The sequence below is a fragment of the Sciurus carolinensis genome, chromosome 9 (assembly GCF_902686445.1).
Source record: "Sciurus carolinensis chromosome 9, mSciCar1.2, whole genome shotgun sequence".
NCBI lineage: Eukaryota > Metazoa > Chordata > Mammalia > Rodentia > Sciuridae > Sciurus > Sciurus carolinensis.
This window is the reverse complement of record NC_062221.1, coordinates 50,015,370-50,042,418: the sequence shown is the minus strand read 5'-3', so window position 1 is coordinate 50,042,418 and position 27,049 is coordinate 50,015,370. Positions and strand designations below refer to the sequence as shown.

Here is a 27,049-nt window from a genome sequence, read left to right as displayed (position 1 = left end):
TGCATCTTTGTATCAGTTAATATATATTAAATTTGTCTTTATTTGTTACATCAGTAACCTATTCATTGTGGAAAAAAATAGAAAGATTAAATTAGTCATATGTAATCTCACCATCCAGAAATAGCCATTGTTAACAATACAGTTAACAATACTTTCAAGTTTTATTGCTTTTCATCTATCTGTATATAAGTAAATGGGAAAATCCTACTGTAATATTAAAATATAAGGTCCAAATAAATCAGTTGCCTGAAACATGAGCTCATGTTATTGCAAAGTTAATAAAAAGAAAGGCTAGGGAGAGAAGCCTGCAGAAAGTTGATCATGTTTTCCATAGCAAAATTTCTCATTTGTTAAATTTATCATTGATTAGGGAAAATATAAGGCTTATGTTATGATAGAGAAGTCCCAAGAACCACCACCTGATAATTTTTAAAAATTGTTTTCAATCTTTTAAAAAATATTTTAGTTGTAGATGGACACAATACCTTTATTTATTTTTGTATGGTGCTGAGGATCCAACCCAGGGCCTCACATGCTAGGCAAGTGCTGTACCACTGAGCTACAACTGCAGCCCTCAATTCTTCTTAAAATGCTTTTTAAAAAATGATATTTAAAACACTGGATCCACATCTAAAATCATGATTTATGGTTGAAAGTAATTGTTTTTAGCCTTACCTTCAAAGAATGAAGTATAATCTTCAGAATATTCTTAATAGAAAACCTTTATTCTTTCATTCAGATGGGTTTATTTTTGTAAATGGCTAAAATCTAGTTGGATCAGACTGATGAATGGGTAATATTTCAACAACTTAGTCTTTTTTTTCTACATATGCATATTTTTATCTTTACCCAGATGTGGCTCGTTATTTCCAATTTCTATAACCTCCTCTATAGCACTGGCTTATTGTATTCAGTGTCTCAATTGTTATTGTGAATTTTTTTATCAACCCATGCCTACTGATCAGTAAAGTATCCTGTAAAATATCAATTTCTGTAGAACAGAGGTTTGGCATCCATGAACTTACCATCCTCAATTTTGATGACTCCCAAGTGACCCTACAGATCAGCAAAATTTTGCTAAAGCACAAATGCCTAATTCTCTGGAATGCTAATGTGTGGGGACAAACTCTTTTAGAGAATGGTTAAGTCTAATCAGTGCCTAAGTGTCATTTTTAGCATGATTTTATTCTGTTTGTAGGGAAGATGATAAGCTAGGGTGAAGGCTATTTGAAAATCTGGAATTCTCCCAAGTCTCAGGATGTGAAAAATCCAGTGTACTCAATAAAATTACAGTGTTTTAAAAATAAAGTAGAGAGCCTATTAGAATCGAACTTCAGGCCTCGTCTGTTCCAGGCTTATAAGATCTGGACATTCTTTCCAGTTATAAAATAGGAAGGGTAGTTGGTATAGGGTTATAGATGATTTTTTAAAAAATAATTTTAGTTGTAGATGGACGCATAACCTTTATTTATTTTTATGTGATGCTGAGGGTCAAACTCAGTACCTCACATGTGCTAGGCAAGCACTCCGCCAAGCTACAACCCCAACCCTATAGATGATTTTGATTTCATATTTATCTCTTGATTTGTATAAGTTTATAGTGATTATTATAAGTTTAACAATATAAATAAAACACCAAATACAGAAACTGGCATGACTGAAGCTTTTACATAATTGATTTGGACATATTTTGATATTATCAAGCAACAGTTTTATATAAATTACTGTTATGCTTTTATTATTCTAGACTAAGGATTGAGAAACAAGCTCGCCTCAAAGCAAGAAAGCAAAGTTTAGAGAAAAAGAAAGAAAAACGTCTTCAAGAAAAGTTCCCACATCTTTCTGAAGCTCAGAAGTCAAGTTCTGTCTAAAATGTCTGACCTGTTAATTTACCATTTGTCTTTCTTGTATAATATTCTAAATATATGTTAAGTGGTTTATTATAAAGAAATTGTGCTTTTGATCAAATGACTTTATCAGTTGTTCTGAGAGGTTAAAAACATGGCATGCAAATTCTGAAAGTGGTCTGTCTCCTACAAGATTTTTAAAAAATCCAGCATAAAGTTCAGATTGAAATAAATACTAACATCTAAGGAGGCTTTAATATCACCTGCTTATCTTAGAGTGTGTGGAAGTGCCAAAGGAAGGCAATAAGATAGTATCTGGAATTTAGATAATATTTTTAATATTACTATGAATAGGAAACGAAGGGGATATGGATACTATTGTTAATAAACAGTGAATACTTTCACTCAAAATAATGATTAAGGGGCTGGGGTTGTAGCTCAGTGGTAGAGTGTTCTCCTAAATGTGTGAGGCACTGGGTTCGATCCTCAGCACCACATAAAAGTAAATAAAGTATTGTGTCCATCTACAACTAAAAATATTTTTAAAAAATGATTAAATACCTTTGTTATTTAAAAGCAGCAAGTCACAGCACACAACAGTCCAAAAATATTTCTGAAATGGCTAGTAATTTTTATTTAAATTTGCAAGCCTGAGGTAAAAAGCATAGGCAGTAACTTTTACTAGTCAATAAAAAGCAATTCCACCATCCACTGGTAATTAATATACTAAACAGAGTTGGAAAGCATTTTACTGAAAGCAAAATATTTAGAGAAAATAGACATTTATACAAAATTATAAAATGCTTGTAATAAGAATAAGTGCATTTCAAGGAAAGCACAAACTCATTTTAATTTATAGAGCTAGTTAAAGCCTTAAAAAATTTAAGTGGAAATTGAAATATGCAAAAATGTATAAACATTCTACAAAAGATGGTCATTTTTTCCTGAGTATACTAAAGCTATGAAACGTAAGGTGACACAGGAAGGTGAGAGGTTGGGAACTCTCTTTCAAGGACATTTCCTTTCTACACATTGCTTCCCTCCTTCTTCATATTCTTGTTTGGAAATCCACATCTGCTGAAAGGTACCCTGTAAAATGGAAAGAAATATTGTGCCTTCTTAATGAAAAGTACCTTTTACTTTTAATACCTTTGTTTTAACAACTCTTAAACTTTGAAAGACCCATCCTAAGACACTATGTAACCTTACCTTTCAGGTTATAAAGAATATTAAATCCTTTTATACCCGTGAATCTGTGTAGGGCTTAGAAAATGGCTGTCAAGGAAGACAAGAGGGTATCGCTGATAATGACCTGCTGCCAAATTAAGGCAATAATAGAAATCACCGAAAGACCTGTGTACTTAGTGAGTTACTCAGCTGGACTGAGGTAAAGGGGTAATCCTCCCAGGATCCAGAAAAGTACAAGGACTTTACCTCCTGACTCAAGGCAGAAACCAGTCCAAAACCCAGCTCCACAACTTCATTTGCTCAAAGGGCCAACTCCTAACTTCCTACACCTCACCAACAGACATGGGAACAACTGGAACTTTAAGAAGGAATGATTTACTTTTAAATGCACTGCAGCTTCACTGGTGCCAACAAGGATTATTATTATAAGAGGAATGGATATTTCAATATTTCTACCTCTGTTTGAGAGGGGAAACAAATTAGTAAGGCAAAGAGGCATTCTGTTAGAACATATAAAACGTATTCTTAATGGGTCTTCCACTCATTTGATAGTTATAAAATGCAAAGAAATGAAGAACTGGAATTATTTTTAGTATTTTTGTGAAACTTGGTATTTTCAGTACTACATTTAATTAATTCAGTAAGAATCTAAATTTGCAAAATAGCTTATCTACTCACCAGAGAAGCTAAAATGGAGCCACCAATCCATGAACTAAATCTCCGTTCAACCGTTGTGTTATTTGCAATCAATTTCAACCGCATACTCTAAAATAGAGAGGGAAGAATTAGCATTACAACCATCAAAACAGTTTACTCAGGGAATTCAACTCTGACAACTTTTAATGGCTTTCTGTGGTTCAAATTGATTAAACATGGTTATTCTGGGCTGGGGTTGAGCACTCGCCTAGCATGCATGAGGCCCTGGGTTCTATCCTGAGCACCACATAAAAATAAAATAAAGGTATCGCGTCCACCTACAACTAAAATATTTTTTTAAAAAATGATAATTATGAAATAGGTTAATAGTAGGCATAGGTTAGTCTACTTCATAGAAATATTTTAATATGTACTTTGTGGCTTTTAATGGGCAATATGTGATAAAATCAAATGCATGAACTTTAGTGCATACTGAAAGGACAGCATTCACAATTTATAACCTATAATGGAAAAACACATACTTAACATAAATAAGGTACTATGCTAAGTCCTCCATATATTATTTCATCCAACACCAAGTATAATTATCTCAACCTGCTCCCCTTTCCAAGTTTTCATGCATTCATATCCTTTCTTAGTTTACCCTGACCCTTCCAAATCAAAAAGCAATCATCATCAGATCTCAGGTAAGTTTTCTATTCATACTGTTCCCCTTACAAATCAATTCTTCTGTTTTGAGCTCACACTTTCTTGATAATTCTGTGGTTCAGTTATTACCCCCATCTCACCTGTATGGAAAGATTTTTCCCCCTATCTAGGAATTTGCCTCTGAGTATACTTCTCAAGTTGATATCTTCCAGTTATTCAATATATGAAAACATGGTTTGAATTGTCTTCAAAATGAAATAAACTGTGTGTGAGAGAGATGGGGGAAGGAGAGGAAGGGGTATAGAATATGGGATATAGGATGGGGTGTTAGGGGCAGGAGGGGTGAACATGTAGGTAGGTGAGGAAAATTTTATAAGAATGGAATTTCTGTTATTTTGCTCATTTTTAATTACAGTAGGTAATTAAAGGACAAAAATATTTTCTAACCAGTCTTAAGCAGATCTTGGGCCATCTATGTGTATATTCATTATTCAGGAACTTTGTATGAAATCTAGTGATTAGTACTATATTAGGCATGTTCTATATCAGACTATTTCTAAGAATGTAGTCAATCTTGTAGCTATATCAACATGCAAATAACACTTACTTATAAAGATATGGCATATATAAAACATTCCTTTATATGAGAAGCCAAGAGACTGGTAAGTACATATATTCTATAGATGTCGTTAGGACCTAAGTAACTCCTTAGAAGCTTCTTTTTTTAAAAGCAAAAATTAGTGAAGAAAAAACACTTGATGGAAGTTTTTTAAATTTAAAGATTATGATTCCTATATTGTTATTGACAGACCATGTAACTTACCTTCTCAAACCACATGGGTCTATCCTTTTACAAGTTATCACAACACACAGTTATCTTTTAAAAACATACATATGAGCTCATAGTCCACTGCCAGATTTTATTATGTTGTTACTGTTAAATAAAATCCAAACTACTCATTAATAAGATACACCTTGCTGCCCATCTGTTGTGGGTTAAATTGTGTCCCACAAAAATATACATTGAAGTTCTATTCCCTAGAACCTGTAAACATAAACTAATTTGGAAATAAATTCTTTGCAGGAATAATTAAGATATAAGATGAAGTCATAATGTAGTAGGGTTCACCTGTAATTCAATGAGACTACTACCTTCTAAGAAGAGAACAGAAGTGCTGCAGCTATAAACTATGGATTGCTGGCAAACCACCAGAAGTTACGAAGAGGGTAGACTCTGATGACAACATGATTTCAGATTTCTAGGCTCCAGAACTGTGAGACAATAAATTTTTTGTCATTTTTTTTTTGGACTGGGCACTAAACCTAAAGGCAATTTACCTCTAGGTAACCTCTAGTTTTAACACTGAGTTACAACTCCAGCCCTTTTATTTTGAGACAGAGTCTAAACTGCTTAGGGCCTCCCTAAATTTCTGAGGCTAGCCCTTAACTTGAGATCCACTTGCCTCAGTCTCCTGAATCGCTGGGATTATAGGCTTACGCCACCATGTCCAGCCAAATTTCTGTTGTCTTAAGTCAATTTATGGTACTTTGTGATAGCCACCCTAGGAAACTAAGAAACCATTCATCTTTACAGTCATATCACAAACTTCTATGCAGACATAAACTCAAATTTACTGGAATATGCCATCTTTTTTTTTTTTTTTTTTTTTTGCTTTATGCACATGGTATTCTCTCCACCTACATGTCCTTTCATAAATTAGCAACAACTTTAACTTCTATTCATTCAAATAACAGCTTCTTCATGAAGCTTTCCTCTGATATTCCTAGAGAGTACTTGCTTCTCAGTGTTCCAAAGAGCACCTGATTCCAGGTACACTGAAGAACTCAGCACAATAAGGTCATTAACTTTTTTCATGTCTAACCTTAGCAGACTGAGCCCTTCATAGACAGGAACCATAATTTGTGTCCCTAAGAGACTACTGACACTTAAGTATAAAGTTAAGAAGTAATAATGATTCAAATAATTTAAGAGTAACCAAGAGATGTTATCTAAGAAATTTTGGTTAAAAAAAGATACTAACTTTAAACCACAGCATTCCAGGCACACACAAAATATCACCTACCTATTGAAAAATGAACATTTACTATAAATTACACCATCAGTGAACACACATATCACAGAATACCACTGAAGAACAACAGTACTTACTGGGGGAGTTTTCTGAGAAAGCTCTCTATTCAACCTATCAGTAAAACTCTGTATTAATGTGTTTCCTCCTGCCACTATCACACTGCCATAGAGACCCTAGGTTAAAAACGAGAAAAATAAATTAGTTCCAAACATTTCCAACAGTTTTATTATTATTTGATGCTGGGGGCTGAACCCACACTTCCAACAATTTTAAATATGACTACAAATAAAGCCGGGTCCTCCACTATAATTTTCTCTTCCTGATTTTAAATTTTTAAACTTCTACATAGAAGCAGTTAAGTTCAACCAGTGGTTCTTAATCCCAGTTGCACATTCAACTCACCCAGGGAGCTTTAGACCACCAATGCCTAGAAACAATTAGATAAAAACCTCTGGGTATGGAATCCATATTCCATATAATTGTTCATTAAAAAACTCCCCATGTGACTCCCACACACTAAAGTTTAAGAAATGCTAACATAAAAATTATTTAAAAAATCATAACTTTTTGGCAGACAGCTGCCAATATTTGGTTAGAGGTACACTTTATAACTTCATCTTGGAATATTCATCTGGAAGTTATGATACTGAATATTTAAAATTAGACAATGAGATTATTTTGTGATTATGGATGGACAGTGATGCACTCTGGAAATATTCCTGGCCAAAAGACTGCTATCTTTCTCTTTTGCAGGGATGTGCATCAAAACCACAGTGAAGCTTTTTAAAAATATACATAATGATGACTTCCAAATAAAAACAAATTCTTATTTTTAAGGTGTACATTTATAACTCATTTGCATGTATGCACCAAAAAGTTAAATACTGATCTGCTTTATTTAGTGGCTAAGTTCCCATTTAAAAAAAATTTATTCCAAATAACTGTATCATCTAAATTTTGAAACAAAATAGGATGTATTACAATCGACATTAGATAAAAGAGAAATTTCACTAAACACAGAAAGTTATCACTCTTACAGTGAATATACTTTAATTGCTTTCCCCCACCTCATAAGTGGCCTTGGATTTCCACTAAAAAATTCCAAACTTATACTCCTTTTGTTCTACAAGGAGCATATGCCTGCGAGGTCACTAGTTGAAATAAAGAATGATTTTTCACAGTAACCCCAAAGCCTTTTTTGAACAATACAGTTTTTATACATCCTTAGCTAATAGCATCATGCTCTAAGCAAAGTAACTCAAAAGAAAATCAAGGCAGTATGTGTTATAAACTGATTCTAGGGTATAATAAATTATAATCAATCTAACAATTGCTATCATATATAATCAATAATACAGTATATAATGTATAGTTAAGGCTTGACAAAATGCAAAAAATATGAAGATTATCTAAAATAAACTCTATATAAGTTACATAATTTAAACCACACCCTCCTGAAAAGCATAGAAGCAGGTCTATATGCAAGAAGAATCATAATATATATTTGATTTTCTACATTTTAGGGAATCTGTAGAGCAGCACTGTCCAAGGAAATTTTCTCTGATGATGGAAATGTTCTGAGTATCTGCACTGTCCAATGCAGTAGCCACAAACTACATTTATACTGATGTTAGTACAAATGAAGAACTGAACTACTGTTTATTTAATACAACTTGCCACATGTGACCAACAGCTACCATATTGGACACTACAGCTCTAGAATTTTGCATTTTTTTCTTTCCTAGTATTTCATCTCTTTTTTTTTTAAACTTACAGGCAAATACTAAAAAATAGTTAATAATAATACAGAGTACAGTATTTACATATGCTATTATAAAATGGATTTTAAAGTCAGTGGTCAAAGCTGCCAACCTAACAATGATCTGGAGGCATTTCACTGTTCTAAAAGATACTCTTGTATTGTAACAGGAGACAGGCACTTACTGGTCTGATATCAATATCACACATTCCAACACTTGTAGTGACAACATGACTGACTCCTAACATTGTATTTCCTGAGAGCCCCTAGAACAAAAGAAAACAAATATTCACATGGAAGAACTTCATACAGTAAAGCATACCCCCCCCAAATTATTAGTCTTATACAGCCCATATAATTACACAAGTGCTTTACATATACAAGAAGAGTCAAGTTAATTATGCAACAAGTTTTTATACCTTTACATTGGAAGGGTCAAATAAACCTTCAGGAATTTTTAGCCTTTCTGCACCAAAATCACAGTTGTAGCCATTGGGGAATTCATAATGAACAGTAGGCATCTGGGCAGCTACTCTGAAAATACAATAAACAATATTATACAAAAAGCAAAGATGATCCTCTTCAAAATTATAAACTACTATGGAATTATCAATTCTTAATAAACTGGAGAATATTTTAAAACATTAAGTATTACCTCAGCATAACATCATACCATTAGACTGGTTAACCACATTCTACAATTTTCTTTAGTATTAAAAATTCTTTCCTCATTTGGGAAATACACTTTTTAAATAAGAAAACTTACTGTTCATCATAAGTTGAGTCTGACACTTGAAGTACTGACGCTTGAAAATCCTGGATAACACACTATGGATTTAAAAAAAAAAAAAAACTCAAGAAACAAGGTTAAGATTTGTCTTTACAATCTATACTTTTATATAACATTATATTTAAAATATTCTTCAGAATGAAATCAGACCATATTTCTGGAGAGGGTAAGTCATTTCAAGAGTATGGATCTACTAAGCAAGGACTCTTCCGTCCTTAAGAAGCCATATTATAAGTTATGTTTTGGAACAATGACAACTGATAAAAACAACTAGGAACCTTTGCACCAGTCCTGCATAACTAAATTAGTTTCAGAAGATCATTTTTTTCCTTAAAAATAATCTTAAATTTAGGAGCAAGATTTCATTATCTTAACAAAGTCATATGTGTATATATATCATATCTTATATTAATTTTCAATGACTACATGGTATAAAATAAGTTTAAAAATTTGCTATAAAATACTTGTTGCTAAGGAAAATTATTGTCTAATATCTAGTTCAAATTATTAATCATCCTCACAATTTTTTCCTTTTGCAAAACAAACATACAATCTTCAGGTGCAAAAAAACATCAGGATACATCTCTCAGTAAAATATGACTTTCACATTCTTTTACTGTTAGGAATTATTATAATATGGATCTGTGGAGTAACAGATTGTTTTATTAACTCTTCTCTCATAAGAGATCCATATCACATGATGTGTTCAGAGATAATTTTTGATAAGGAATCTTTCATCAGCTCATTGCAATGAATAATCACATGCTTCTGACATGGCTGATTCATACTGAGAAAGAGAATGTAACTGAACCATACTAGCACGTCTCTAAAAAAATTAGAACTATTTTTTAGCCAAAAAATATACAGAATAGCAAATTGTTTATTTCGACCCTAAAACCAAAATTCTTTCCAGGTCTCACCCTGGCAATTCAAATGAATACATAATAGTTTTGTAGATATTTGGCTAATATGGTAAGTATCTCAACACACAAAGTTTCAGTTTGTTTTTAAAGTATCATTAAAAACAGAGTTTTGGGCTGAGGTTGTAGCTCAGTGGTAGAGCACTTGCCTAGCACGTGTGAGGCACTGGGTTCAATCCTCAGCACCACATAAAAATAAATAAATAAAATAAAGGCATTGTGTCCATCTACAACTAAAATAAAATAAAATAAAGGTATTGTGTCCATCTACAACTAAAAAAATAGTTTAAAAAATAGAGCTTGAAAATATAATGTGTCCATATTCTATTTAAAGATTTACAGCCCTTACGTGTTTGTAAAGAGAATAGGGTTACTTACGTTACACATGTAATTATGCCAAGACCGTGTAACCTGTGGCAACTTCTCTTTTCTTTTCCAGTTTGCTGGAGATCCTTCACGAACTGCTTCCTGATGGTAAGAGCATATGCTACGTTAACAGAGTCCATAACACAGGAATGAAGAGTTGGGGGTAAATTTCAAAAGGAAAATTCAATCCTTACTTACTTTTGATGCAATCATATATGGAGGAATCAATTCTATGTTCATTTCTTGGAAGAGTTCTCTGCACTGCATAGTAATAAAATCTCCAGCAAGAGGGGATTTCACAATGCCTGAGACACAGATTTAACAAGGCTAAGAGAGCTATAAGCCCAACTCCTAGGGACAAATTTCTTCTGTGTGTTCTTATATATGAATAGTTTTTTCAAGGAGGATTAACTGAACTATCCTTCAAAGCAAAAGTAAAATCAGGCATAAGTTTTAAACATATAAAGATTTTTTTAAAAAACTCTTATGGCAGGACTTAGCACTGGACCACTGTCCACCAATTGCCTAGCATTTGTGAGCCCTGGACTGGATCCTTAGCACACACACACAAAAACAAACAAAAACCTAATAAAAGACATTATTGGGAAACTGATGCTTCATCAGTCCACTCCATCGTTTAACTTCATTGTTTGTGTCCTCAAACATCTAAAATCATCTCGTTACACCTTGGTTAAATACAGTTACCTTGCTGAAGAACATAGCCATCGTGGACTGGAATTGCAGTGGTATGAGTGGCTCCACTGTCCAAAATCAGACCAGTAGAACGACCATTAGCAAATCTAGTTTAAAGCATTAAGGAAAAGAAGGTAACAAGACTCCTAAACTAGTATCTATTGCAAAGGGCAGGTTCTCATGAAGTTTCAGATGCCACTTTTAAAACACACATTATCATTTAAAATATGTTAAAATAAACCTAGGGATGAAATTTGGTGTCAAATAATTCTAGTTTTAAAAACAAACTATATAGACAGGAATTCCAGACTGGCTCTGTGAGAAACTCGGGGAAACCTTTCTACGGTCAAAATTAACTTAATCAACGAAAATCTTTGGAGGTTGATCAAAGAGGTCTTATAACAAAGTGAGATGTATTTATTAATAAAATTTACAAAAATCTGGCAAGAATAGTGGGAAGTTGTGGTATCTGACCTAGGGATTACAACCATTCTCACAAAGCACTGGAAGAATCATCCCAGCAGTTTGGTAGCAAAGTGGTGGTGCCTGTCTTCAACTCAATGAGACAGAAGAATTAGTCCAGGTAAATTCAAGTTGGTAAATTACAGGCAAATTTTCCCCAGTTCCATGCTGCAGAATGTATATTTGAGTGAACGTCCTAAACTAATGTTTTAAAAGTAGGGCCATTCTCTGGTTCACCAAATATCTACTAAGCATCTGTGCTTACTGAGTCTGGTGCCTAGTAAAATGTCAGAGGGAGGAAAGGTGAGAGAGAGAAAAGAAGGCAGACAGGTCAGTCTGCCACTAACATTCCTTCAACATGAAAGATATGTAAAGGTGAACCAAAACTGCCTCTACCCTGAAGGATATCCCGTTAGTAGAGATGAGTCTTGCCATAAAGAGAAAAACTCAGAATGTCCTGAGGAGTTATAAGGAAAAGAACACCTAACCATTCCTAGGAATTCAACTGAAAGCTGTGGAGGATGCATGGGCAGGGGAAGGAGTATGTAGGAGAGACTGGCAAGAGAACATAGTGAAGTTAGGGAACTGCAACTAATGCAGCACAGCTGGAAAGCAGAATGAGAAAAGGAATATGGAAGATGATCCTAGCTTAAAGCAGACTGGTTCTTCAGAAAGGTTATTAGAACTGCAGTATAAAGAATGGGCAAGACAAGAGAAGGTGTTGCAACAGTCCTAGAAATAGTTTACATCTAATGCAGTGGGATAGAAACAAACGGATCTGAGCAACAACAGGGAAGAATAGATGAGCCTTCATGACTAATACATTTGTACAGCTGAAGAGGGAAAAAAATGACAGTTTGAACAAATTAATGGAAGATTAATGAGTATTTTTTTTGTGTGTGTGTTAATGGGGATTGAACTCAGGGATGGATGGATGAATGAATTATGATTACTTTTTTGAGAGACACATACTAAAATCTTTTAGAAATATATACTAAAGTTTCTACTTATAAAATAACATGTCTGGGATTTGCTTCAAAATCATAGTGGGAGAGAGAACTTAGCTAATGTGTTAAAAACAGTTGAAGCTGGGTGATGAGGGGGCCCATCATAATATTCTATCTTCTATTAGTCTGAAATTTTCTATAGCTAAAAGTTAAAAATAAAAGGCCCAATTCTGTTTACACACTCTTTGTAAGGAATTAATCAGATCTACATTCAAATTCAAGACAGTCATTATCAAACTGTGAACTTGGAGAAGTTTGCTTACTTTATGACTTCATTTTCTGGCAGAGTTATTATGAGAAATATACAATGAATCTACTAATCCTCTTTCCTTCCCCTACTCAAAATCCCACAGTAAACTTGAACCTGAAGTTCAAATATTTAAAATCCAACGTGCAAGGCCTCTATATACAGTTTGACCTAAAGCTATTTTTACAACGCCCTCTGAAGTTTAATATGTATCTTCAACTATTAAACAAAGTCACAATGATGACCCTTACACTTTCCACTTCCACACTTTTTGCTAATGTCACCTCCAAGACACAGCACTAAAGACAATGGTTAGATAACAGCTAACACAGTGATTCTCAAATATATAAAACACTTATTTGAAGATTACAGCAAGCCAGAAAGGTATTCAGGATAAATACATAAAAAGCAAAGCTCAAGGTCACACATTTATAAGCCATACAATCTGAACTCTAAATACAGGGCTCGTTCCTCTATAACATGCAACTAAATTCTATTTACAAAGGTTTGTCAGGCTATTATGCTCCTCCTCTGAACTGTTACAATTAAGGTATGAAATAGGAATTCATCAGGTACTTCTTTATGACATTGCCAATGTTGTTGTGAAGTACAATTTAAATGTTATTTAGCTTTTAACAAGAATATTTTCATTACAAATTCTTTGAGTTCAGGGCATATTATCCTTTGTTCCCTCCTTAATGTCTTACAATAAATATCTGATGACTGAGTAACTTCCAAATGAATTTACAGTCAATTTCCCATTTTCTGATATTGGAGGAGAAAGAGAAAATGGCAATACTCAAACTCAATTTAAGTCAGCTGGTTAAAACACTCCTCTTCATTCACATTCCCCTTCCTAAACACACACACACACACACACACACACACACACACACACACACATATGCTCCCCGTTAACAAGCAGGATTTGAGGGTTACTTTCCTATTTTTGTCTCAGATCTCCTGGTATACCATCAATTCTGATAAGAAATACTAAAAGATGGATAGCTTTTAAAAAGCAAGAGAACAGTGGGAAAAAAACCCTTTTGAATGAGCAAGAATTTGCTCATGTCTTCTGACACATGTGTATTTAATAACATCATGTATAATTCTAGAGAAAAGATGAGTATTATTCTTTTAAGGATACGCTGTCAAAACTGCAGTTTTGCAAAGAAAGAATGCAGGGATGTTGTAGTGTTCAAACATTAGCTCTGTCAGTTTCTCTCTCTTTGCTCTAGTATTCCACTTGAGAAAAAAAAAATCCAAGTTATTTATTGTTTAAGAATTAAAATGTTGCTGTATCTCAAGCTATAAAATATCACTATATTAACAAAGATGTGAAACATTAAAAATAAAATGCTATGTGTAAGTAATCTTACATATCTCCTTGAAATATTTATTTTTATTTATTTGTAAATATATTAAGTTCAGTAAATAAATCAGATGTTATGATTTATTATTTAATAGGTAAAACTGTCAACTGCTATGAATTATAGAAATTAGACTTATCCAAAATATGAATTTTAAACATAAAATTGTCCCACTTACAGTTGGTGCTCATAAAATAAATCAGAAGTCAGAAACAATAAAGATGTTGAAAATTTATAATCATATGTGCACCTTCTGGGCCCTTTTGTCTGTGTACCAAAGGTACTCATAATAGACTTCAGTCTAGAAATTTCCAGCCTTTGTCATTTGACCTTTCTCTTAGAGATTTAATTATAAAAGTAGATATACAGTGCACTTGGGGTACAAGGGATGATTCATAAATCAAAATGGGAAGCAGTACAAGGAAAATCGAATGTTAAATTCCTAGAAAAAAAAATAACCACCAGAACCCATTAGGACATTTTTTAAAACTCTTTGAATATTTTATTTATTAAAATCACAAGTTATAATAGTATTTAAAAATTAATTCCATTTTCCCTAACTTTTAAATTCAAAATAGAATTTCTAAGCCTCTTTAAAGAAAAAGGAAATAATCTTCAAATCAGTAGAAAACTAAAGGAGGAAAAAGCAACTAGAGAAACTAGGAAAAGAAAGTCTGTCTTACCGGTGCTTCTGACATAAGAACAGGATGCAGGCTGGCTTCTGATTTGACATGCATTTTATAGGTATGATCCAAAATAGCCTGGAAACTATCCCAGTCTTCAACTAGAATATAAAATTAATAGCTTGAAGCAATGCTTAAAGAAGAATACAGCATCCTTAGACTGTTTAGCAAGTAATACTTTAATACACAGATCAACTAACTTATTGTGTAGACCTACTTCATAACAGTACTTCGTATAGAACCCATCTTTGTTTTCTAGACATATAACCTCTTTTTGATCCTTTCAGCACTCAGATCTGACCCAATATAGTTTTCTAACAGACCTAAAATATCAAATAAATGTTATCAGTAAGTAATTATCAGTCTGTGATCAAAATAATGGAAGAAATACAAAGTAACTGTATGATCAAGACCTGGCATTCAAAAAGCTTACAATCTGTTTGGATAAAAAAGATTAAAAGATGTTTAAAAAATCTGGAGAGCAACATTATATCCTCAATTTGGCATCCACTTAAACATTCCACTAAAACTGCTCACATATGTCATTAATGACCTTGTAGGCAATTCCAGTTCTCTTGCAGTCCTAAGAAGAAATGTCATTGCATTATACTGCATGTTATAATATACTTCCACCAGGACTGGTTGAGTTGAGTCAATGAACTTAAATGGTAGCTTTAACTTCTCTCTCCCCTTTTTAGTGTAAAGCACAATGTCACACCTGGGAATGCTGAGAATCACTGGACTCTTATGCTTCCAGAATCTTTTTCTTCTCTTACCTTCTGAATTTTCTCTTAATTCCTGGTTTCTTTTCATTGTCCTTCATACTTATCTCTTCTCTATTGGTTAATTACAGAACAAATTTTAACTAAGTACTCAATCCTCAACTTTCTTCTCACATTCCAAACTTTTTCTGGGTAATACAATGCAACTCTATATCTTAAAACCTTTCTCATAAACCTTTATTCACCTGCTTAATGAATTATTCCTTGAATATCCTAAACACTTTGAACTCAATGACCTCATTTACTTGCTACATGGAAGAGATAACACAGCAAGCAAATCCTTAGCTGCTGTCTGGGAACTTGACTGGTAAACAGTTCCCTACATGGACACAAAACTTTCCCCATATAAGAGCAGCTCATTGTGCCTAAACTGCTTATATGAACAACATGTTTTATAAGGAACACCTGCTTTCCTTCTGGGAGTTGAATTTTGGTACATGCTAATCAAGAGGTACCTACAGGACCAGACCACAATAAAAGCCTCTGGCAGATAGCATGAATACTGTTACTTGTTGCTGAGAATTATTAAGTCTTGTGTGACTTCATTATGAGAAGATTCTTGGAAGCTTGCACCTAGTTTCCTTTGAACTTCAGCCCCCTTTCTCTTTGTTCATTTCATTTTTCATCTTTTTGGAATAATAAATCTTAGCCTTAAATATTACCACATGGTGAGTCCTATGAGTCCTTCTGGTGAATAACAATCTAAGAATGATTTTTGCCTTTTAAGACCATACAACTTTCTCCCCTCTTTTCTATTACTATCTCAGTGCATGGTATTTTCTAGTTAGTTACCCCAACCAAAAATCTAGGATGATTTTATTCCTTTTTCTTTTTATCCCTTCATTACTATCTGTCTCCTAAATATCCTGAAAGTCACTTCAGGATCTCCACCATCAGTTATAGCTTAAGCCCTTTTCACTTCTCTTCGAACTCTTACTCTCTTAACAAACTTGAATCTAATATTTCCCTTTAATCTAGCCTGCCTATTGTTAATGCAATCTTTCCAACCAGGCAAATAAGAGTATATCATATCTCAGTTTAAATTCCTGTGGGACTATCCTTCAGTTACTACTTAACATGCTCCTTGGGATGGTTTCCAATTGCTCTATCTTTACCTTTCCTACTACTGACTATAACTCGAACAACATTGTAGCCACACTTAATTGTACGGTATTTCAAAACATGTCAGTTTCTTTCACAAATCCAGCCCTTTATACATGCTGGTCCCTCTGCTTTACCTAGCCTTGTTGCCCAAGCAAAGTCTTATTCACTGATCAAGATTCAGGACAAAAATCACCTCCTTTGTGAAAATTATCACTGACCCCCCAAAGATAGAATTAAATACCTCTTCTCTCTGATCCCGTAGCTCATTGAGCATACCTATATAGTACTCACCCAACAGTATACCATATTTGTATATATACATTGATCTCTCCTAACTCTGAGTTTTTTAAGGAAAAGGAATATTTCCTATGCATCTTTGTATACTCAAAGCCTGTAATATCAGTATGTGGAATAAATTAAAAAATACATAGTTGATGTCCAAAGTATAAGCAGCCACTGATTTATATCTAATATGTATCAATGCATACTTTAAAAAAATCAAATCCATGAGAAAAGTATCATACCCATCCCATTTTTTAGTGGTGAAATGGCCTCCATATTTTCTCTTGGAACACGCAGGGCATTAGTATCTATGTAGTAGGTGGGACCGCCTTGTTTGCCTTTATCACCATCTATTTCCATCAATGTGCTTCCATCATCTCTTTCTACCACCATACCAATAGCTGTGGGGAAATCCACCTGTAAGAGTCAAAAAGATTACATAAAGTTTCACCTGCTTTTATAAAGAATTCTTATTAAAACAAACTAATGTCTAATGCCATATTTGTTTTGAATCAGAAATTATGCATGAAATTAATTTTATATAAACAGCTCTTATATATCCAACCAATTCTAACATTACCTTGGGGCAGTCTTCACCAGCATAACCAGCTCTCACAGTATAAGATCCAATGTCAAAAACAAGGGCTCCAACTTCATCTGAAAAGATTAAGATTAAACGTAATTAACAACTTTTAAGTGTCATATGGAAATTAAAGGTGTACTTAATGTACTTAAAATAAGAATGTGAAAAGTCTATAAAAATTAATTATATTCATATTATTACTAGCTTGAGTCAAGTAGATTCACTGAATTCAAATATAGTAAGTCATACACTGTGTAATTTCAGGTTCAATCAGGAAAGAGATGGTACACTAAAATGGGATAATGTGAGTTTACTTATTAAAGGGCCTATTTACAAATATATACTCAAGGTATAGGACAACTAGAAGGAACAGTACAGTAACCCTAAGACTAATGAATTAGTTGCCATCTATGGAACTGAAGGAGGAACTATTATTAGAACCAAGAGAAAGTTTTGTGGGAAAAGCTACCTGAGAGAAGCTATCATGACCTTTAGCTAAGGGATATGGTCAGCCATGGCTGACATGGAGAAGACTGAACCAGACTAATAAATATGCCACACAACCCCATCAACCACCTTGATCCTATAATTTATCAGTCAAATTTGGACACTTCTGAATGTGAAAGGGGGCCCTATTAATAATTACACCAAGACAAAAAACCCAACGAAAGAAGTACAGTTATCCTGTCATTGGGCTAAATCCAAGCAAAAGCCAGAGGCCAAGAAGTACACTGATATAGTCCACAAGGGCACAGTGAGGGTAGAAACAGGTGGAAAATGGATCTGGTAGGGCAAAGGAAAGATACCAAGTACTCTTGAGTACCATTCTATCATACATTAAGAGAGATTATATTTCATACAGTCAGTGAAGAAACTTGGCAAAACCTCAAGCAAATTAGGGACCCTGGAGAATAAGAGTTTAAAGTGTAATCACACAGCCTAAGTAAAAAATCATAAAATCAATAAAGTTTGCATATTTCAAAGATTATTAGGAGATAAAGGTTAATGTTGAGGAAGAAAGCAGGTAAAAATCTTCCCCACAGTCAAATTAGTGAAAAGCCTCTAATTATACTTAAAAATACTTCACCCAAAACAGTAAGTCATTAAAAACAAAGCACTTTTTTTCAGAAGTTTTTTTCAATCAGTAAAAATAATAAATTATACTTACCGTTATTAAATTGGCAAAATTAGTAATCTGATAATTTTATATGTGCACATGTAGTAATTACTCATATCTATTCTCAAGAAATTCTCTCACATGTCACAAAGGAGACATGTTCAAAAACGTTCACTAGCTATGTGAACCTGGGCAATTTACTAACCTCTCTGCTTCAATTTCCTAATTTGTAACGTGTATTCATTCCTATTTCATAAATGCAATCTTCATGCATTAAATGCACAAATATATATTAGCATTTAGAACAGGTACCTGACATTACAATAGGTATTAGCTGCTATTATAATTATCACCATCACACTGCTTGCCATGGGAAAAGGCTGAAATAATTTAATGGTCTCTCGGTAGGGAAACAGCTATTCATAGAGTGGAATACTATATAGCAGTTAACATGGTCTAACTACATGTATCAACATGGATACATCACTGAAGAATGCTTAGTGTTTTTGTTGCTGCTGTTGTTGTTTTGCAATGTTGGGGTCAGAATCCAGGGCCTCACACATGTAGGCAAGTGCTCTACCACTAAGCTACTACCTCCAACCCCCCAAATGCTTAAGTTTTAAAACCTAGTTACAAACACACACACACACACACACACACACACACACACACACACACGTGTCTTGGTACCACTTACCTCATGGATGCCTATACAAGTACTAAAAGCATAACAATATGCATGGGGATTACATACCAACTTCAGTTTGCTAGTTAGCTAAAGAAGGGGGCAGTGGAAGACATTGTAACTGAAAATTATTGGAAAGCACTGGAAGATGTAGATTATGTACAGACATTTAAAGAGAAAGGCAAGACAACTCCAAACTGGACTTTATTTTGAGGAATTACAGATGTCGGTAAGATGCAAAACACTAGAAGATAAGGAAAAGAAATGGTTTTACACAGTTCTGAAGATGACATAGAAGATGGAAAAGGTGTAGTGTCTCCATCTGGGCAAAACTAAAAATGATGATTATATTATGGATCCAATTTATAAATTCATGGAAAGGAAGAAAATTAAAGTGAGGAAAAGGAAGTGCTTCTAAAAAACCAATCTTTCTGGTTGGCAGAGCCCAAATTTTAAGCTTCCTTTGTCTGGTGGAACAAAGACTAATCTCACCAGTCAGTCATCTGCAACAAATCTACCTGGTTCTCCACCTGGATCCCCAGATCTCCAGGCTCTCCTAGATCTGTCCCTCAGAAGACATCTCAGACAACAGTTATTACCACAAAGAGAGGACTATGGGATGTTGTATACTATCAAGACGAGGAGGAGGAAAGTGATGAAGACTAAGGAAGACAGGCTACCATTGTCAAAGAAAGTAAAATCTGAGTCATAATAATGGCAACTACCTATGATCAATACCTGTTGACAAAACTGGTTCTCTATCCCTTCCTGATACTAAATTCACAACAAAGCACAGAGATCTCTTCTAAATGACTGACACTAATCAGTCTTGCATACTTCACTTCTGTTTATCAAGTGCCAATTCAATGGAGAAGGAAGGGATTAATGATAAATTTAGGGAAAAGACTTAAGCCTTTGAGCTCTCTAGCTTAAACCACACATCGCCCTTTTCTCAGGGAAAATGGGTTTTGTAAATGGAACTCTGGATGGACTGGTCAGCTGCTACAATAAGAACATACTCTCTTGGATCATGTTTGAAAGAAGAATGGGACTTCCTGTCATAGTTCTTCACTGATTAAGAATGCTAGCAATTTCTTTATATAAGGAAATCTGCCTTTAAAATCATATATTCTGAACATTTTAGGCAAGCTACAACAGGTTTGGAAAATGTCTCTGGGCAAAGGGAAAAAACAAAGTTTCCTCTTTTTAATCTGTTCTCTTTGCTCTTTAAACTGAAGATTTTTTTTTTCTCTAAACCGGGGATTTGTTCCTACTTGATTAAAGATTGAGTGGAATTCTAGATGTGATCACTTGTGTCATAACATTTTTTTTTTTGTTTAATTTTGTTTTTTACTTTTTTCCCCTCTCCTGAGTGTATTGTTAGTTGTAGCATATATAAATTTGGGACCATTAAATTTTTTGATGTAATATAACTTATTTGTATTACATCACAGTTCTTAATTTGTTTCAAGTTTTATGAGAGATGGTATAGTTTTTATGGACAAAAGCAAAGTAATCTTTCAATTAAGTGCATATAAAAGCAATACTATTTTGTGACAAAATATCTTATGTTAACAGTTACATCAGTAACTATTTCTGGGAAATAGGGTGAAATTTAAAACTTGGTTTTCTTACACTTAAAGACATGAAGTTAGTATTTCAAAGAGATTCTGAAATTTCTTATCTTGGGGAAATGACTGTATATTAAATCAAAATTGAGAATGGGTGACTTTAAAATATTATTGACTTCTGAATAATAAAGAGAAAAGTGAAGAGTAAAAGAAAAAAAGGGAATATATATCAACATCTTATTTCTTAAAATATCTGAGGCAAATATAAAAAATAATACATATATATTTAATTCAGTGATAATTACAGAAGTTTTACAAATAAACATACATGATGTTATTTCTTTGTATGTTTGAAATTTTAAAAAATTTTAATTAAAACAAAAAATCAATTATTACTTTGTAAATATTCAGTTGAGATGTGAGCTTTTGCAAAAATGATTCCATTTTTATTTAAATAAAACAAAGAGGCACTTATTTTAATTTCTAATTTGAAAGGAAGTTATTACATTTTTTACATTTCCCAAAGTAACAAACCTTTTCTCTATCAAATTCTCTGGTTCAAATTATTCTTTCCATGGATTCCTTGGGAAGGTCGGGAACCCCATGTTAGAAGCCCCTCCCCTAAATTTACCCTTTCCTAGCTAATCTATTCACTCCTTTGGCTTCAACTTCTACCTAAATATGAATAATCCCAATCTCAAATCTCTCTACCAAATTCTAACCACACCCTGAACTTCTTACTGCATATCGACATCAATTCACGAACACCAGCATATCTGAAGCATTACCTCCTTTTCTCCATCTGGTCTAACTTATTCTCAGCATCACCCCTCAGCTGGTGGTCCCAGTATTCAGAGGTAAAACCTGAGAGTTGTTGTAAACACCTTCATCTTTCAAGTTTTGCCAAATATTTATGCTAAATAAATCTCAAAGTCCCTTCTCTTTAGTACCATTGCAACTGCCTTCTCAATCTCTTATTTCAACAGGAAGTTACAATTTCTTATGGGAATTATGTTTCCATCTTTTCACCTTCTCAAACCACCCTTTGAACTGTTGCTGACCTTTCAAAATTGTAACTGATGGAATATTACTCAGTTTTAAAGAGCACTAGTCTCCAAAATTTATAAAGAACTTACAAAACTTTACACCAAAAAATACAAAGAACCCAATCAATAAGTGGGCCAAGGAACAGGACACTTTACAGAAGATTTACAGGTGATTAATAAATATATGAAAAAGTGTTCAACATCTCTAGTAATTAGAGAAATGCAAATTAAAACAACTCTAAGATTTCACCTTACTCCAATTAGAATGGTTATTATCAAGAATGCAAACAATAATAGATGTTGGCGTGGATGTGGGGAGAAAGGCACACTTGTACATTGCTGGTGGAGTTGCAAATTGGTGCAGCCACTCTGGAAAGCAGTGTGGAAATTCCTCAGAAAACTTGGAATGGACCCACCTTTTGACCCAGTTATTCCACTCCTCAGTTTATAACCAAAGGACTTAAAATCAGCATACTACAGTAATGCAGCCACACCAATGTTTATAGCAGCTCAATTCACAATAGCTAGATTGTGGAACCAACCTACAGAAAAACAGATAAACTGGTATATATACACATGGAATATTATTCAGCCATAAAGAAAAATAATATGGCATCTGCAGATAAATGGATGGAAATGGAGAATATCATGTTAAGTGAAATAAGCAAATCCCAAAAAACCAAAGACCGAAAGTTTTCCCTGATAAGTGGATGATGATATATAATGAGGGTGGGGGATTGAGGGGTTGACAGAAGAATGGAGGAACTTTAAATTACGTAGAGGGAAATGAGAGGGAGGAGGTGGGGTATGAAAAATGGTGGAATGAGACAGACATCATTACTCTATGTACATGTATGATTACACGAATGATATGAATCTATATTGTGCACAACCACAGAAACAAAAAGATGTACCCCATTTGTGTACAATGAATCAAAATGCAGTCTGTTAAAAAAAATGAAATTATGGCATTTGCTGGTAAATGGATGAAGTTGGAGAATATCATGCTAAGTGAAATGAGCCAAACACCCAAAAATAAAAACCAAATGTTTCTCTGATATGCAAATGCTATTCACAATAAGGGGTGAGGGACTGGGGAAGAATAGAGTTACTTTAGTTTAGGTACAGGGTCGTGAAGGGAGAGGAAGGTGTATGATAGTATAGTGAAACAGATAATATTACCTCATGTACATATAAGACTGCAAGACCAATGTGATCCTATAATACGTACAATCAGTGAGCACTTATACTCCATTTATGTATGATTTATCAAAATGCATAAATGCAATCTATTGTCATGTATAACTAATTAGAACAAATTAAAATTTTTTTAAAAAATTGATCATTTTGGTACATAAGTCATTCAATGAAAATAAAAGGGCAAATCATTCAGTGGTTTCTCAGCACCTGCAAGATGAAATTCAAATCATTCTACCCAGTTGCATAATCTATCACTAGTCTCACTTCTTTTAACTTTTTATCTTTTTTAGTTGCAGACAGACACAGTACCTTTATTTCATTTATTTACTTTTATGTGGTGCTGAGGATGAATCCAGTGCCTCATGCATGCTAGGCAAGCACTCCAACACTGAGCCACAACCCCAGCCCTTACTTCTTATCTCAGACACTAGTATTACTGAATTATATGTTGTCTCCTAATCACACCATGTATTCTCATTCAGCTAATCTTAAATTCCTCTGCTCCCTTACACTGAGTTAGTGACCTTCTTGTCTGTGCTATCTTTGTACTTTCTATATATTGTCATTAATGAATATACCTAACTGAATTAGTTACCATTTCTCATCAATATAACAGGCCCATTTCATGTATCACTAGGAAAAAAACATACTGCCAATTTAACCATACCACTTCACTGACATTGATACATTTCAACTTCAGCTATTTTTAAGTGTTAAAAAAAAAGTACAACCAAGAATTTGTGAAGTATCCACAGTAAATATCTGTTTACTTAACCGAACCACCTATAAGACTCTGAGCTTCTTGAAGGCAGAGCTCATAACTGGCATATAGCAAGCACTTAAAATAATTTGTGTGAAATGAAAAATCTAACGTATCAGTTAATTTTCCTGTCTTAATTAGCTTGATCAACTAGATATAGAACAATTTTAATTTGAGCAGGACTTTAAATTCTGTTCATTTTCCTTTTTGAGAATAGGTGATACATCTGATTCCTGAAACTTGGTTATGAATCAAGCACAAGGTTAAGGGTATAGTTCAGTGGTGGAGCCCTTGCCTAACATGTGTGAGGCTCTGGTTTAATACCCAGCACTGAAAAGGACCAACCACCAATGAACTCCCGGGAGGAATGGTAAAGGGAGACCAGAGGCTTAATAGGATAATCACAGAGGCCTGGAGGTTTAAAACCTAGGATGCAATCTCCAAAGGATAAAAATTCTTGAGGTTTGAATTCCTTATCTATAAAAATATTTGTTCTATATTTTGAAGACTTTGTGCTTTTTCCTCAGAATAAATGCTTCCAAATTTAGGGGCGATGTGATTTCTGGGGAAACATGAAGAAATAATGTGATTTTTGAACCTGGTCTTAAAACATTCCAATGCAATACTGAAGGCTAATGATTTTAGGAGGAGGTAGCAAGGTTTTATTTTATTTAAACCAGGGTGTTCCCAGTATCCCCAACTTATGGGGAAGATGATTTTAAGAAATATTTAAGGTTAGAGATTCAAGGGGAAAAAAGTTTTTAAAAAAATGATGAAACTAACAACTGATGAAAGTTGGGCTGGTAGTATACCTGTTTATTTTTATCATGTGAAGGAGTCTGAAGAAGAGAAGTAACAGGAAAGATGACTGCAAGAGTAGAACCAGAGATCAGTTACAAATTATGAGTCATAAATAATCAGTAGAAGAAAACAGGCATAAAATTTAAAAATTTAAACTAGGAAGCTCTTTTTTAATAAGCAATCAGGTTAAAAATACAGTTTAAGTTAATTACTCAAAATTTAAGTGAGAGTTTTAGATGCTTTTTACAGTAAACTCTTTGGAAAATGACTCAAACACTGTACCTATGTTGGTAGCTCAAACAAAATCAAACTTATTTTTATGAGTTTTAAATACTGCATATACAAAATAGTCTTTCAAATATATTTCTCTCTATAAACCAGTAAGAAGCAGGATATTAATTCTCAATACTAAACCATACATGATTATGATGTGGTTTTGGACATGAAAAATGACTTACAGAGAAGTAACCAAGTAACTTTCTTTTAAGAGGGAAAAGGGTTACCGAAATGTCTTTTTTTCATCCCAGAACCTTTGTTCCCAACTTAGTAAGAAGTTATGCAATTTTATTCAATAACAGGAGATAGCAGTACCAATTCAAATGGTTATAATGGAATAAATGAGTAAATATATTATTAAATGCAAGGTTTATAAAATCTTTGGAATGGTTCTTGGCCTACAGTATGCATTCAAAAATGTTAGTTACTGGCATTACTATTACTTCTTTCTAACTTAATCACAAACACTGCCTTCTAAGAAATAAAGAATAGCTTCCAGCTCCTTGGATCAGTGAACCTGAAAGTCATAATACAGTCAATAAGTTCTACAAGGCAAAGGCACAGACCCAGTTTTTCTTTAGGATTGCACCTGTGGACTGGAAAGAGATAAATCACGAACATTTGCTGGAGCTTCTACAAAGTAAAAATGGGAAACTACCTACACTAAGAAACCAAAAGGAAGGGCATAAACAGGGAGGAATGAGGTGAGGGTCAGCTTTACCACCTCATAAGAGATGCTGCAATTACACAACAAAAACTATTCTTTATAACCTATTCTTGTTATTCCTTACCTGTAAAATGCCATCCTCTTCAGAAATAACATCATTACTAGAAATAGTTCACCGTAATACTCTCAATTTGTAGACTCAGTCTCTAACTCTTCAAACACAATCCAAAACATAAACATAAACATCGGTGCTTTGTATCTTTTGGGGATCTTGCAAAAAAATAGAAGCTCTAATTCAGTTGATTTAGGGTGAAGCTTTATATTCTACATTTCTAAAGGTTTTGCAGATGATGCTAACACTGCTGGTTCATGAACTACACACGTGTAGCATGGGTAGCGTTAAATATCTCATTTAACCTTCACAAATACCCCAAGTGATAGAAATTATTCCACAAATGAGCCAGAAGCTGGAAAAAGGTTAGTAAAAACTGTCCAAGGTCAGGCTTAAATGAGGCTGGAGTTACAACTCAGGGCTGTGCAATTCCCAGGCGTGTTAAGCTGTGTGCTACACCACAGCCTATCCAAAGACCGTGAAAGACCACGCGCCTCAGGCCCAGGTCAACTTTCTGGTCATGCTTAAACTACATGTGTTCCAAATTAATCGCAAACGGTCCCGCCACAAGCAACCTCGCAGTCAACAAATAAACAGGAGTTACCGAAAGGTGTGAGGGCGGCGCGAGCGCGGGGCGCAGACCAAGGGGAGGATGCATCTTCCAATCAGTTCTAGCCTCGCGCCGGCTTTGCAGTCAACGGGACGTTGCGGAAACCCTCGGTCCACGCTAGCAAGCTGCAAGGACCTCCCAAGTTTAAACACACGCGTACACGTATACACACACACACACACACACACACAAACCCGACAGCAGCGTTCTGCAGACACTCGGGGAGAAGCGACCCTGGATGCCGGTCATTCAACAGGGACGAGCCTCGGGGACGGAGCACACACCCCCAAAATCCTGCTCCAAGGTGTCCGAAGATAGGAAGGAACCGAGAGTGCGGCGACTGCCCGGCGCTCAAGCAGCCTACTGTGCGGGTGGGCTCCGGGGGCGGGCAGAGCGCCCGGCAGGGATGGGGCGGGGAGGCCGGGATCCCGAGAGGGGGAGACCGGAAGGGACCGCTGTGGAGGGAAGGACTAGGGGTGGTGGTACAAACCCCATACGCCGAAAAAGCGCGCTCTTTCGTCTGAACGGGCTCACTCACCTCCCCCATACACGCCACCGCTCATGGCTGCTGTCGGCGCGACTCCTAGGCTAAAGGCGACCGGGCGAAGGGACTGCAGCGGCCGAAACTGCCGGTCCAGAGGAGCGCTAACCCTCGACCCCCTTAACTTCCACCGCCACCCCCCTCAGGCAACAAAGCGGCGTCCACACACCCTGGAGCGCAGC

General features: G+C 34.8%; 2 protein-coding genes across 5 annotated transcripts in view; one reads left to right on the top strand and one right to left on the bottom strand.

Annotated features, from left to right (window-relative positions):
- The window catches only part of Mrpl47 (mitochondrial ribosomal protein L47), a 25,631-nt gene extending 12,069 nt beyond the window's left edge, over window positions 1-13,562 (top strand). The window contains exon 7 of one of the 2 annotated variants that reach the window (XM_047564221.1): window positions 10,342-13,562. In XM_047564221.1, coding sequence (XP_047420177.1) covers window positions 10,342-10,435 — 94 coding nt within the window. In that variant the 3' untranslated portion in view covers window positions 10,436-13,562. Of the gene's footprint in view, window positions 1-1,747; window positions 3,093-10,341 lie in introns of those variants that run through there. The other variant, XM_047564220.1, reaches the window with a different exon arrangement.
- On the bottom strand, window positions 2,460-27,049 carry Actl6a (actin like 6A). Of its 3 annotated transcripts, none has more exons than XM_047564217.1 (14): window positions 26,865-27,049; window positions 17,479-17,555; window positions 17,141-17,315; window positions 14,731-14,831; window positions 13,825-13,922; window positions 10,974-11,068; window positions 10,467-10,573; window positions 10,281-10,370; window positions 8,959-9,020; window positions 8,612-8,726; window positions 8,378-8,458; window positions 6,511-6,606; window positions 3,714-3,800; window positions 2,460-2,936 (listed from the first exon to the last, which is right to left on the bottom strand). In XM_047564217.1, exons 1-14 carry the CDS (start codon window positions 26,887-26,889, stop codon window positions 2,856-2,858), a joined length of 1,290 nt encoding a protein of 429 aa, XP_047420173.1. In that variant the 5' UTR covers window positions 26,890-27,049; the 3' UTR covers window positions 2,460-2,855. The 3 variants fall into 3 exon arrangements, with proteins under 3 accessions (XP_047420173.1, XP_047420175.1, XP_047420174.1); XM_047564219.1 differs by lacking the exon at window positions 26,865-27,049 and adding an exon at window positions 26,611-26,678; XM_047564218.1 differs by lacking the exon at window positions 26,865-27,049 and adding an exon at window positions 26,321-26,532.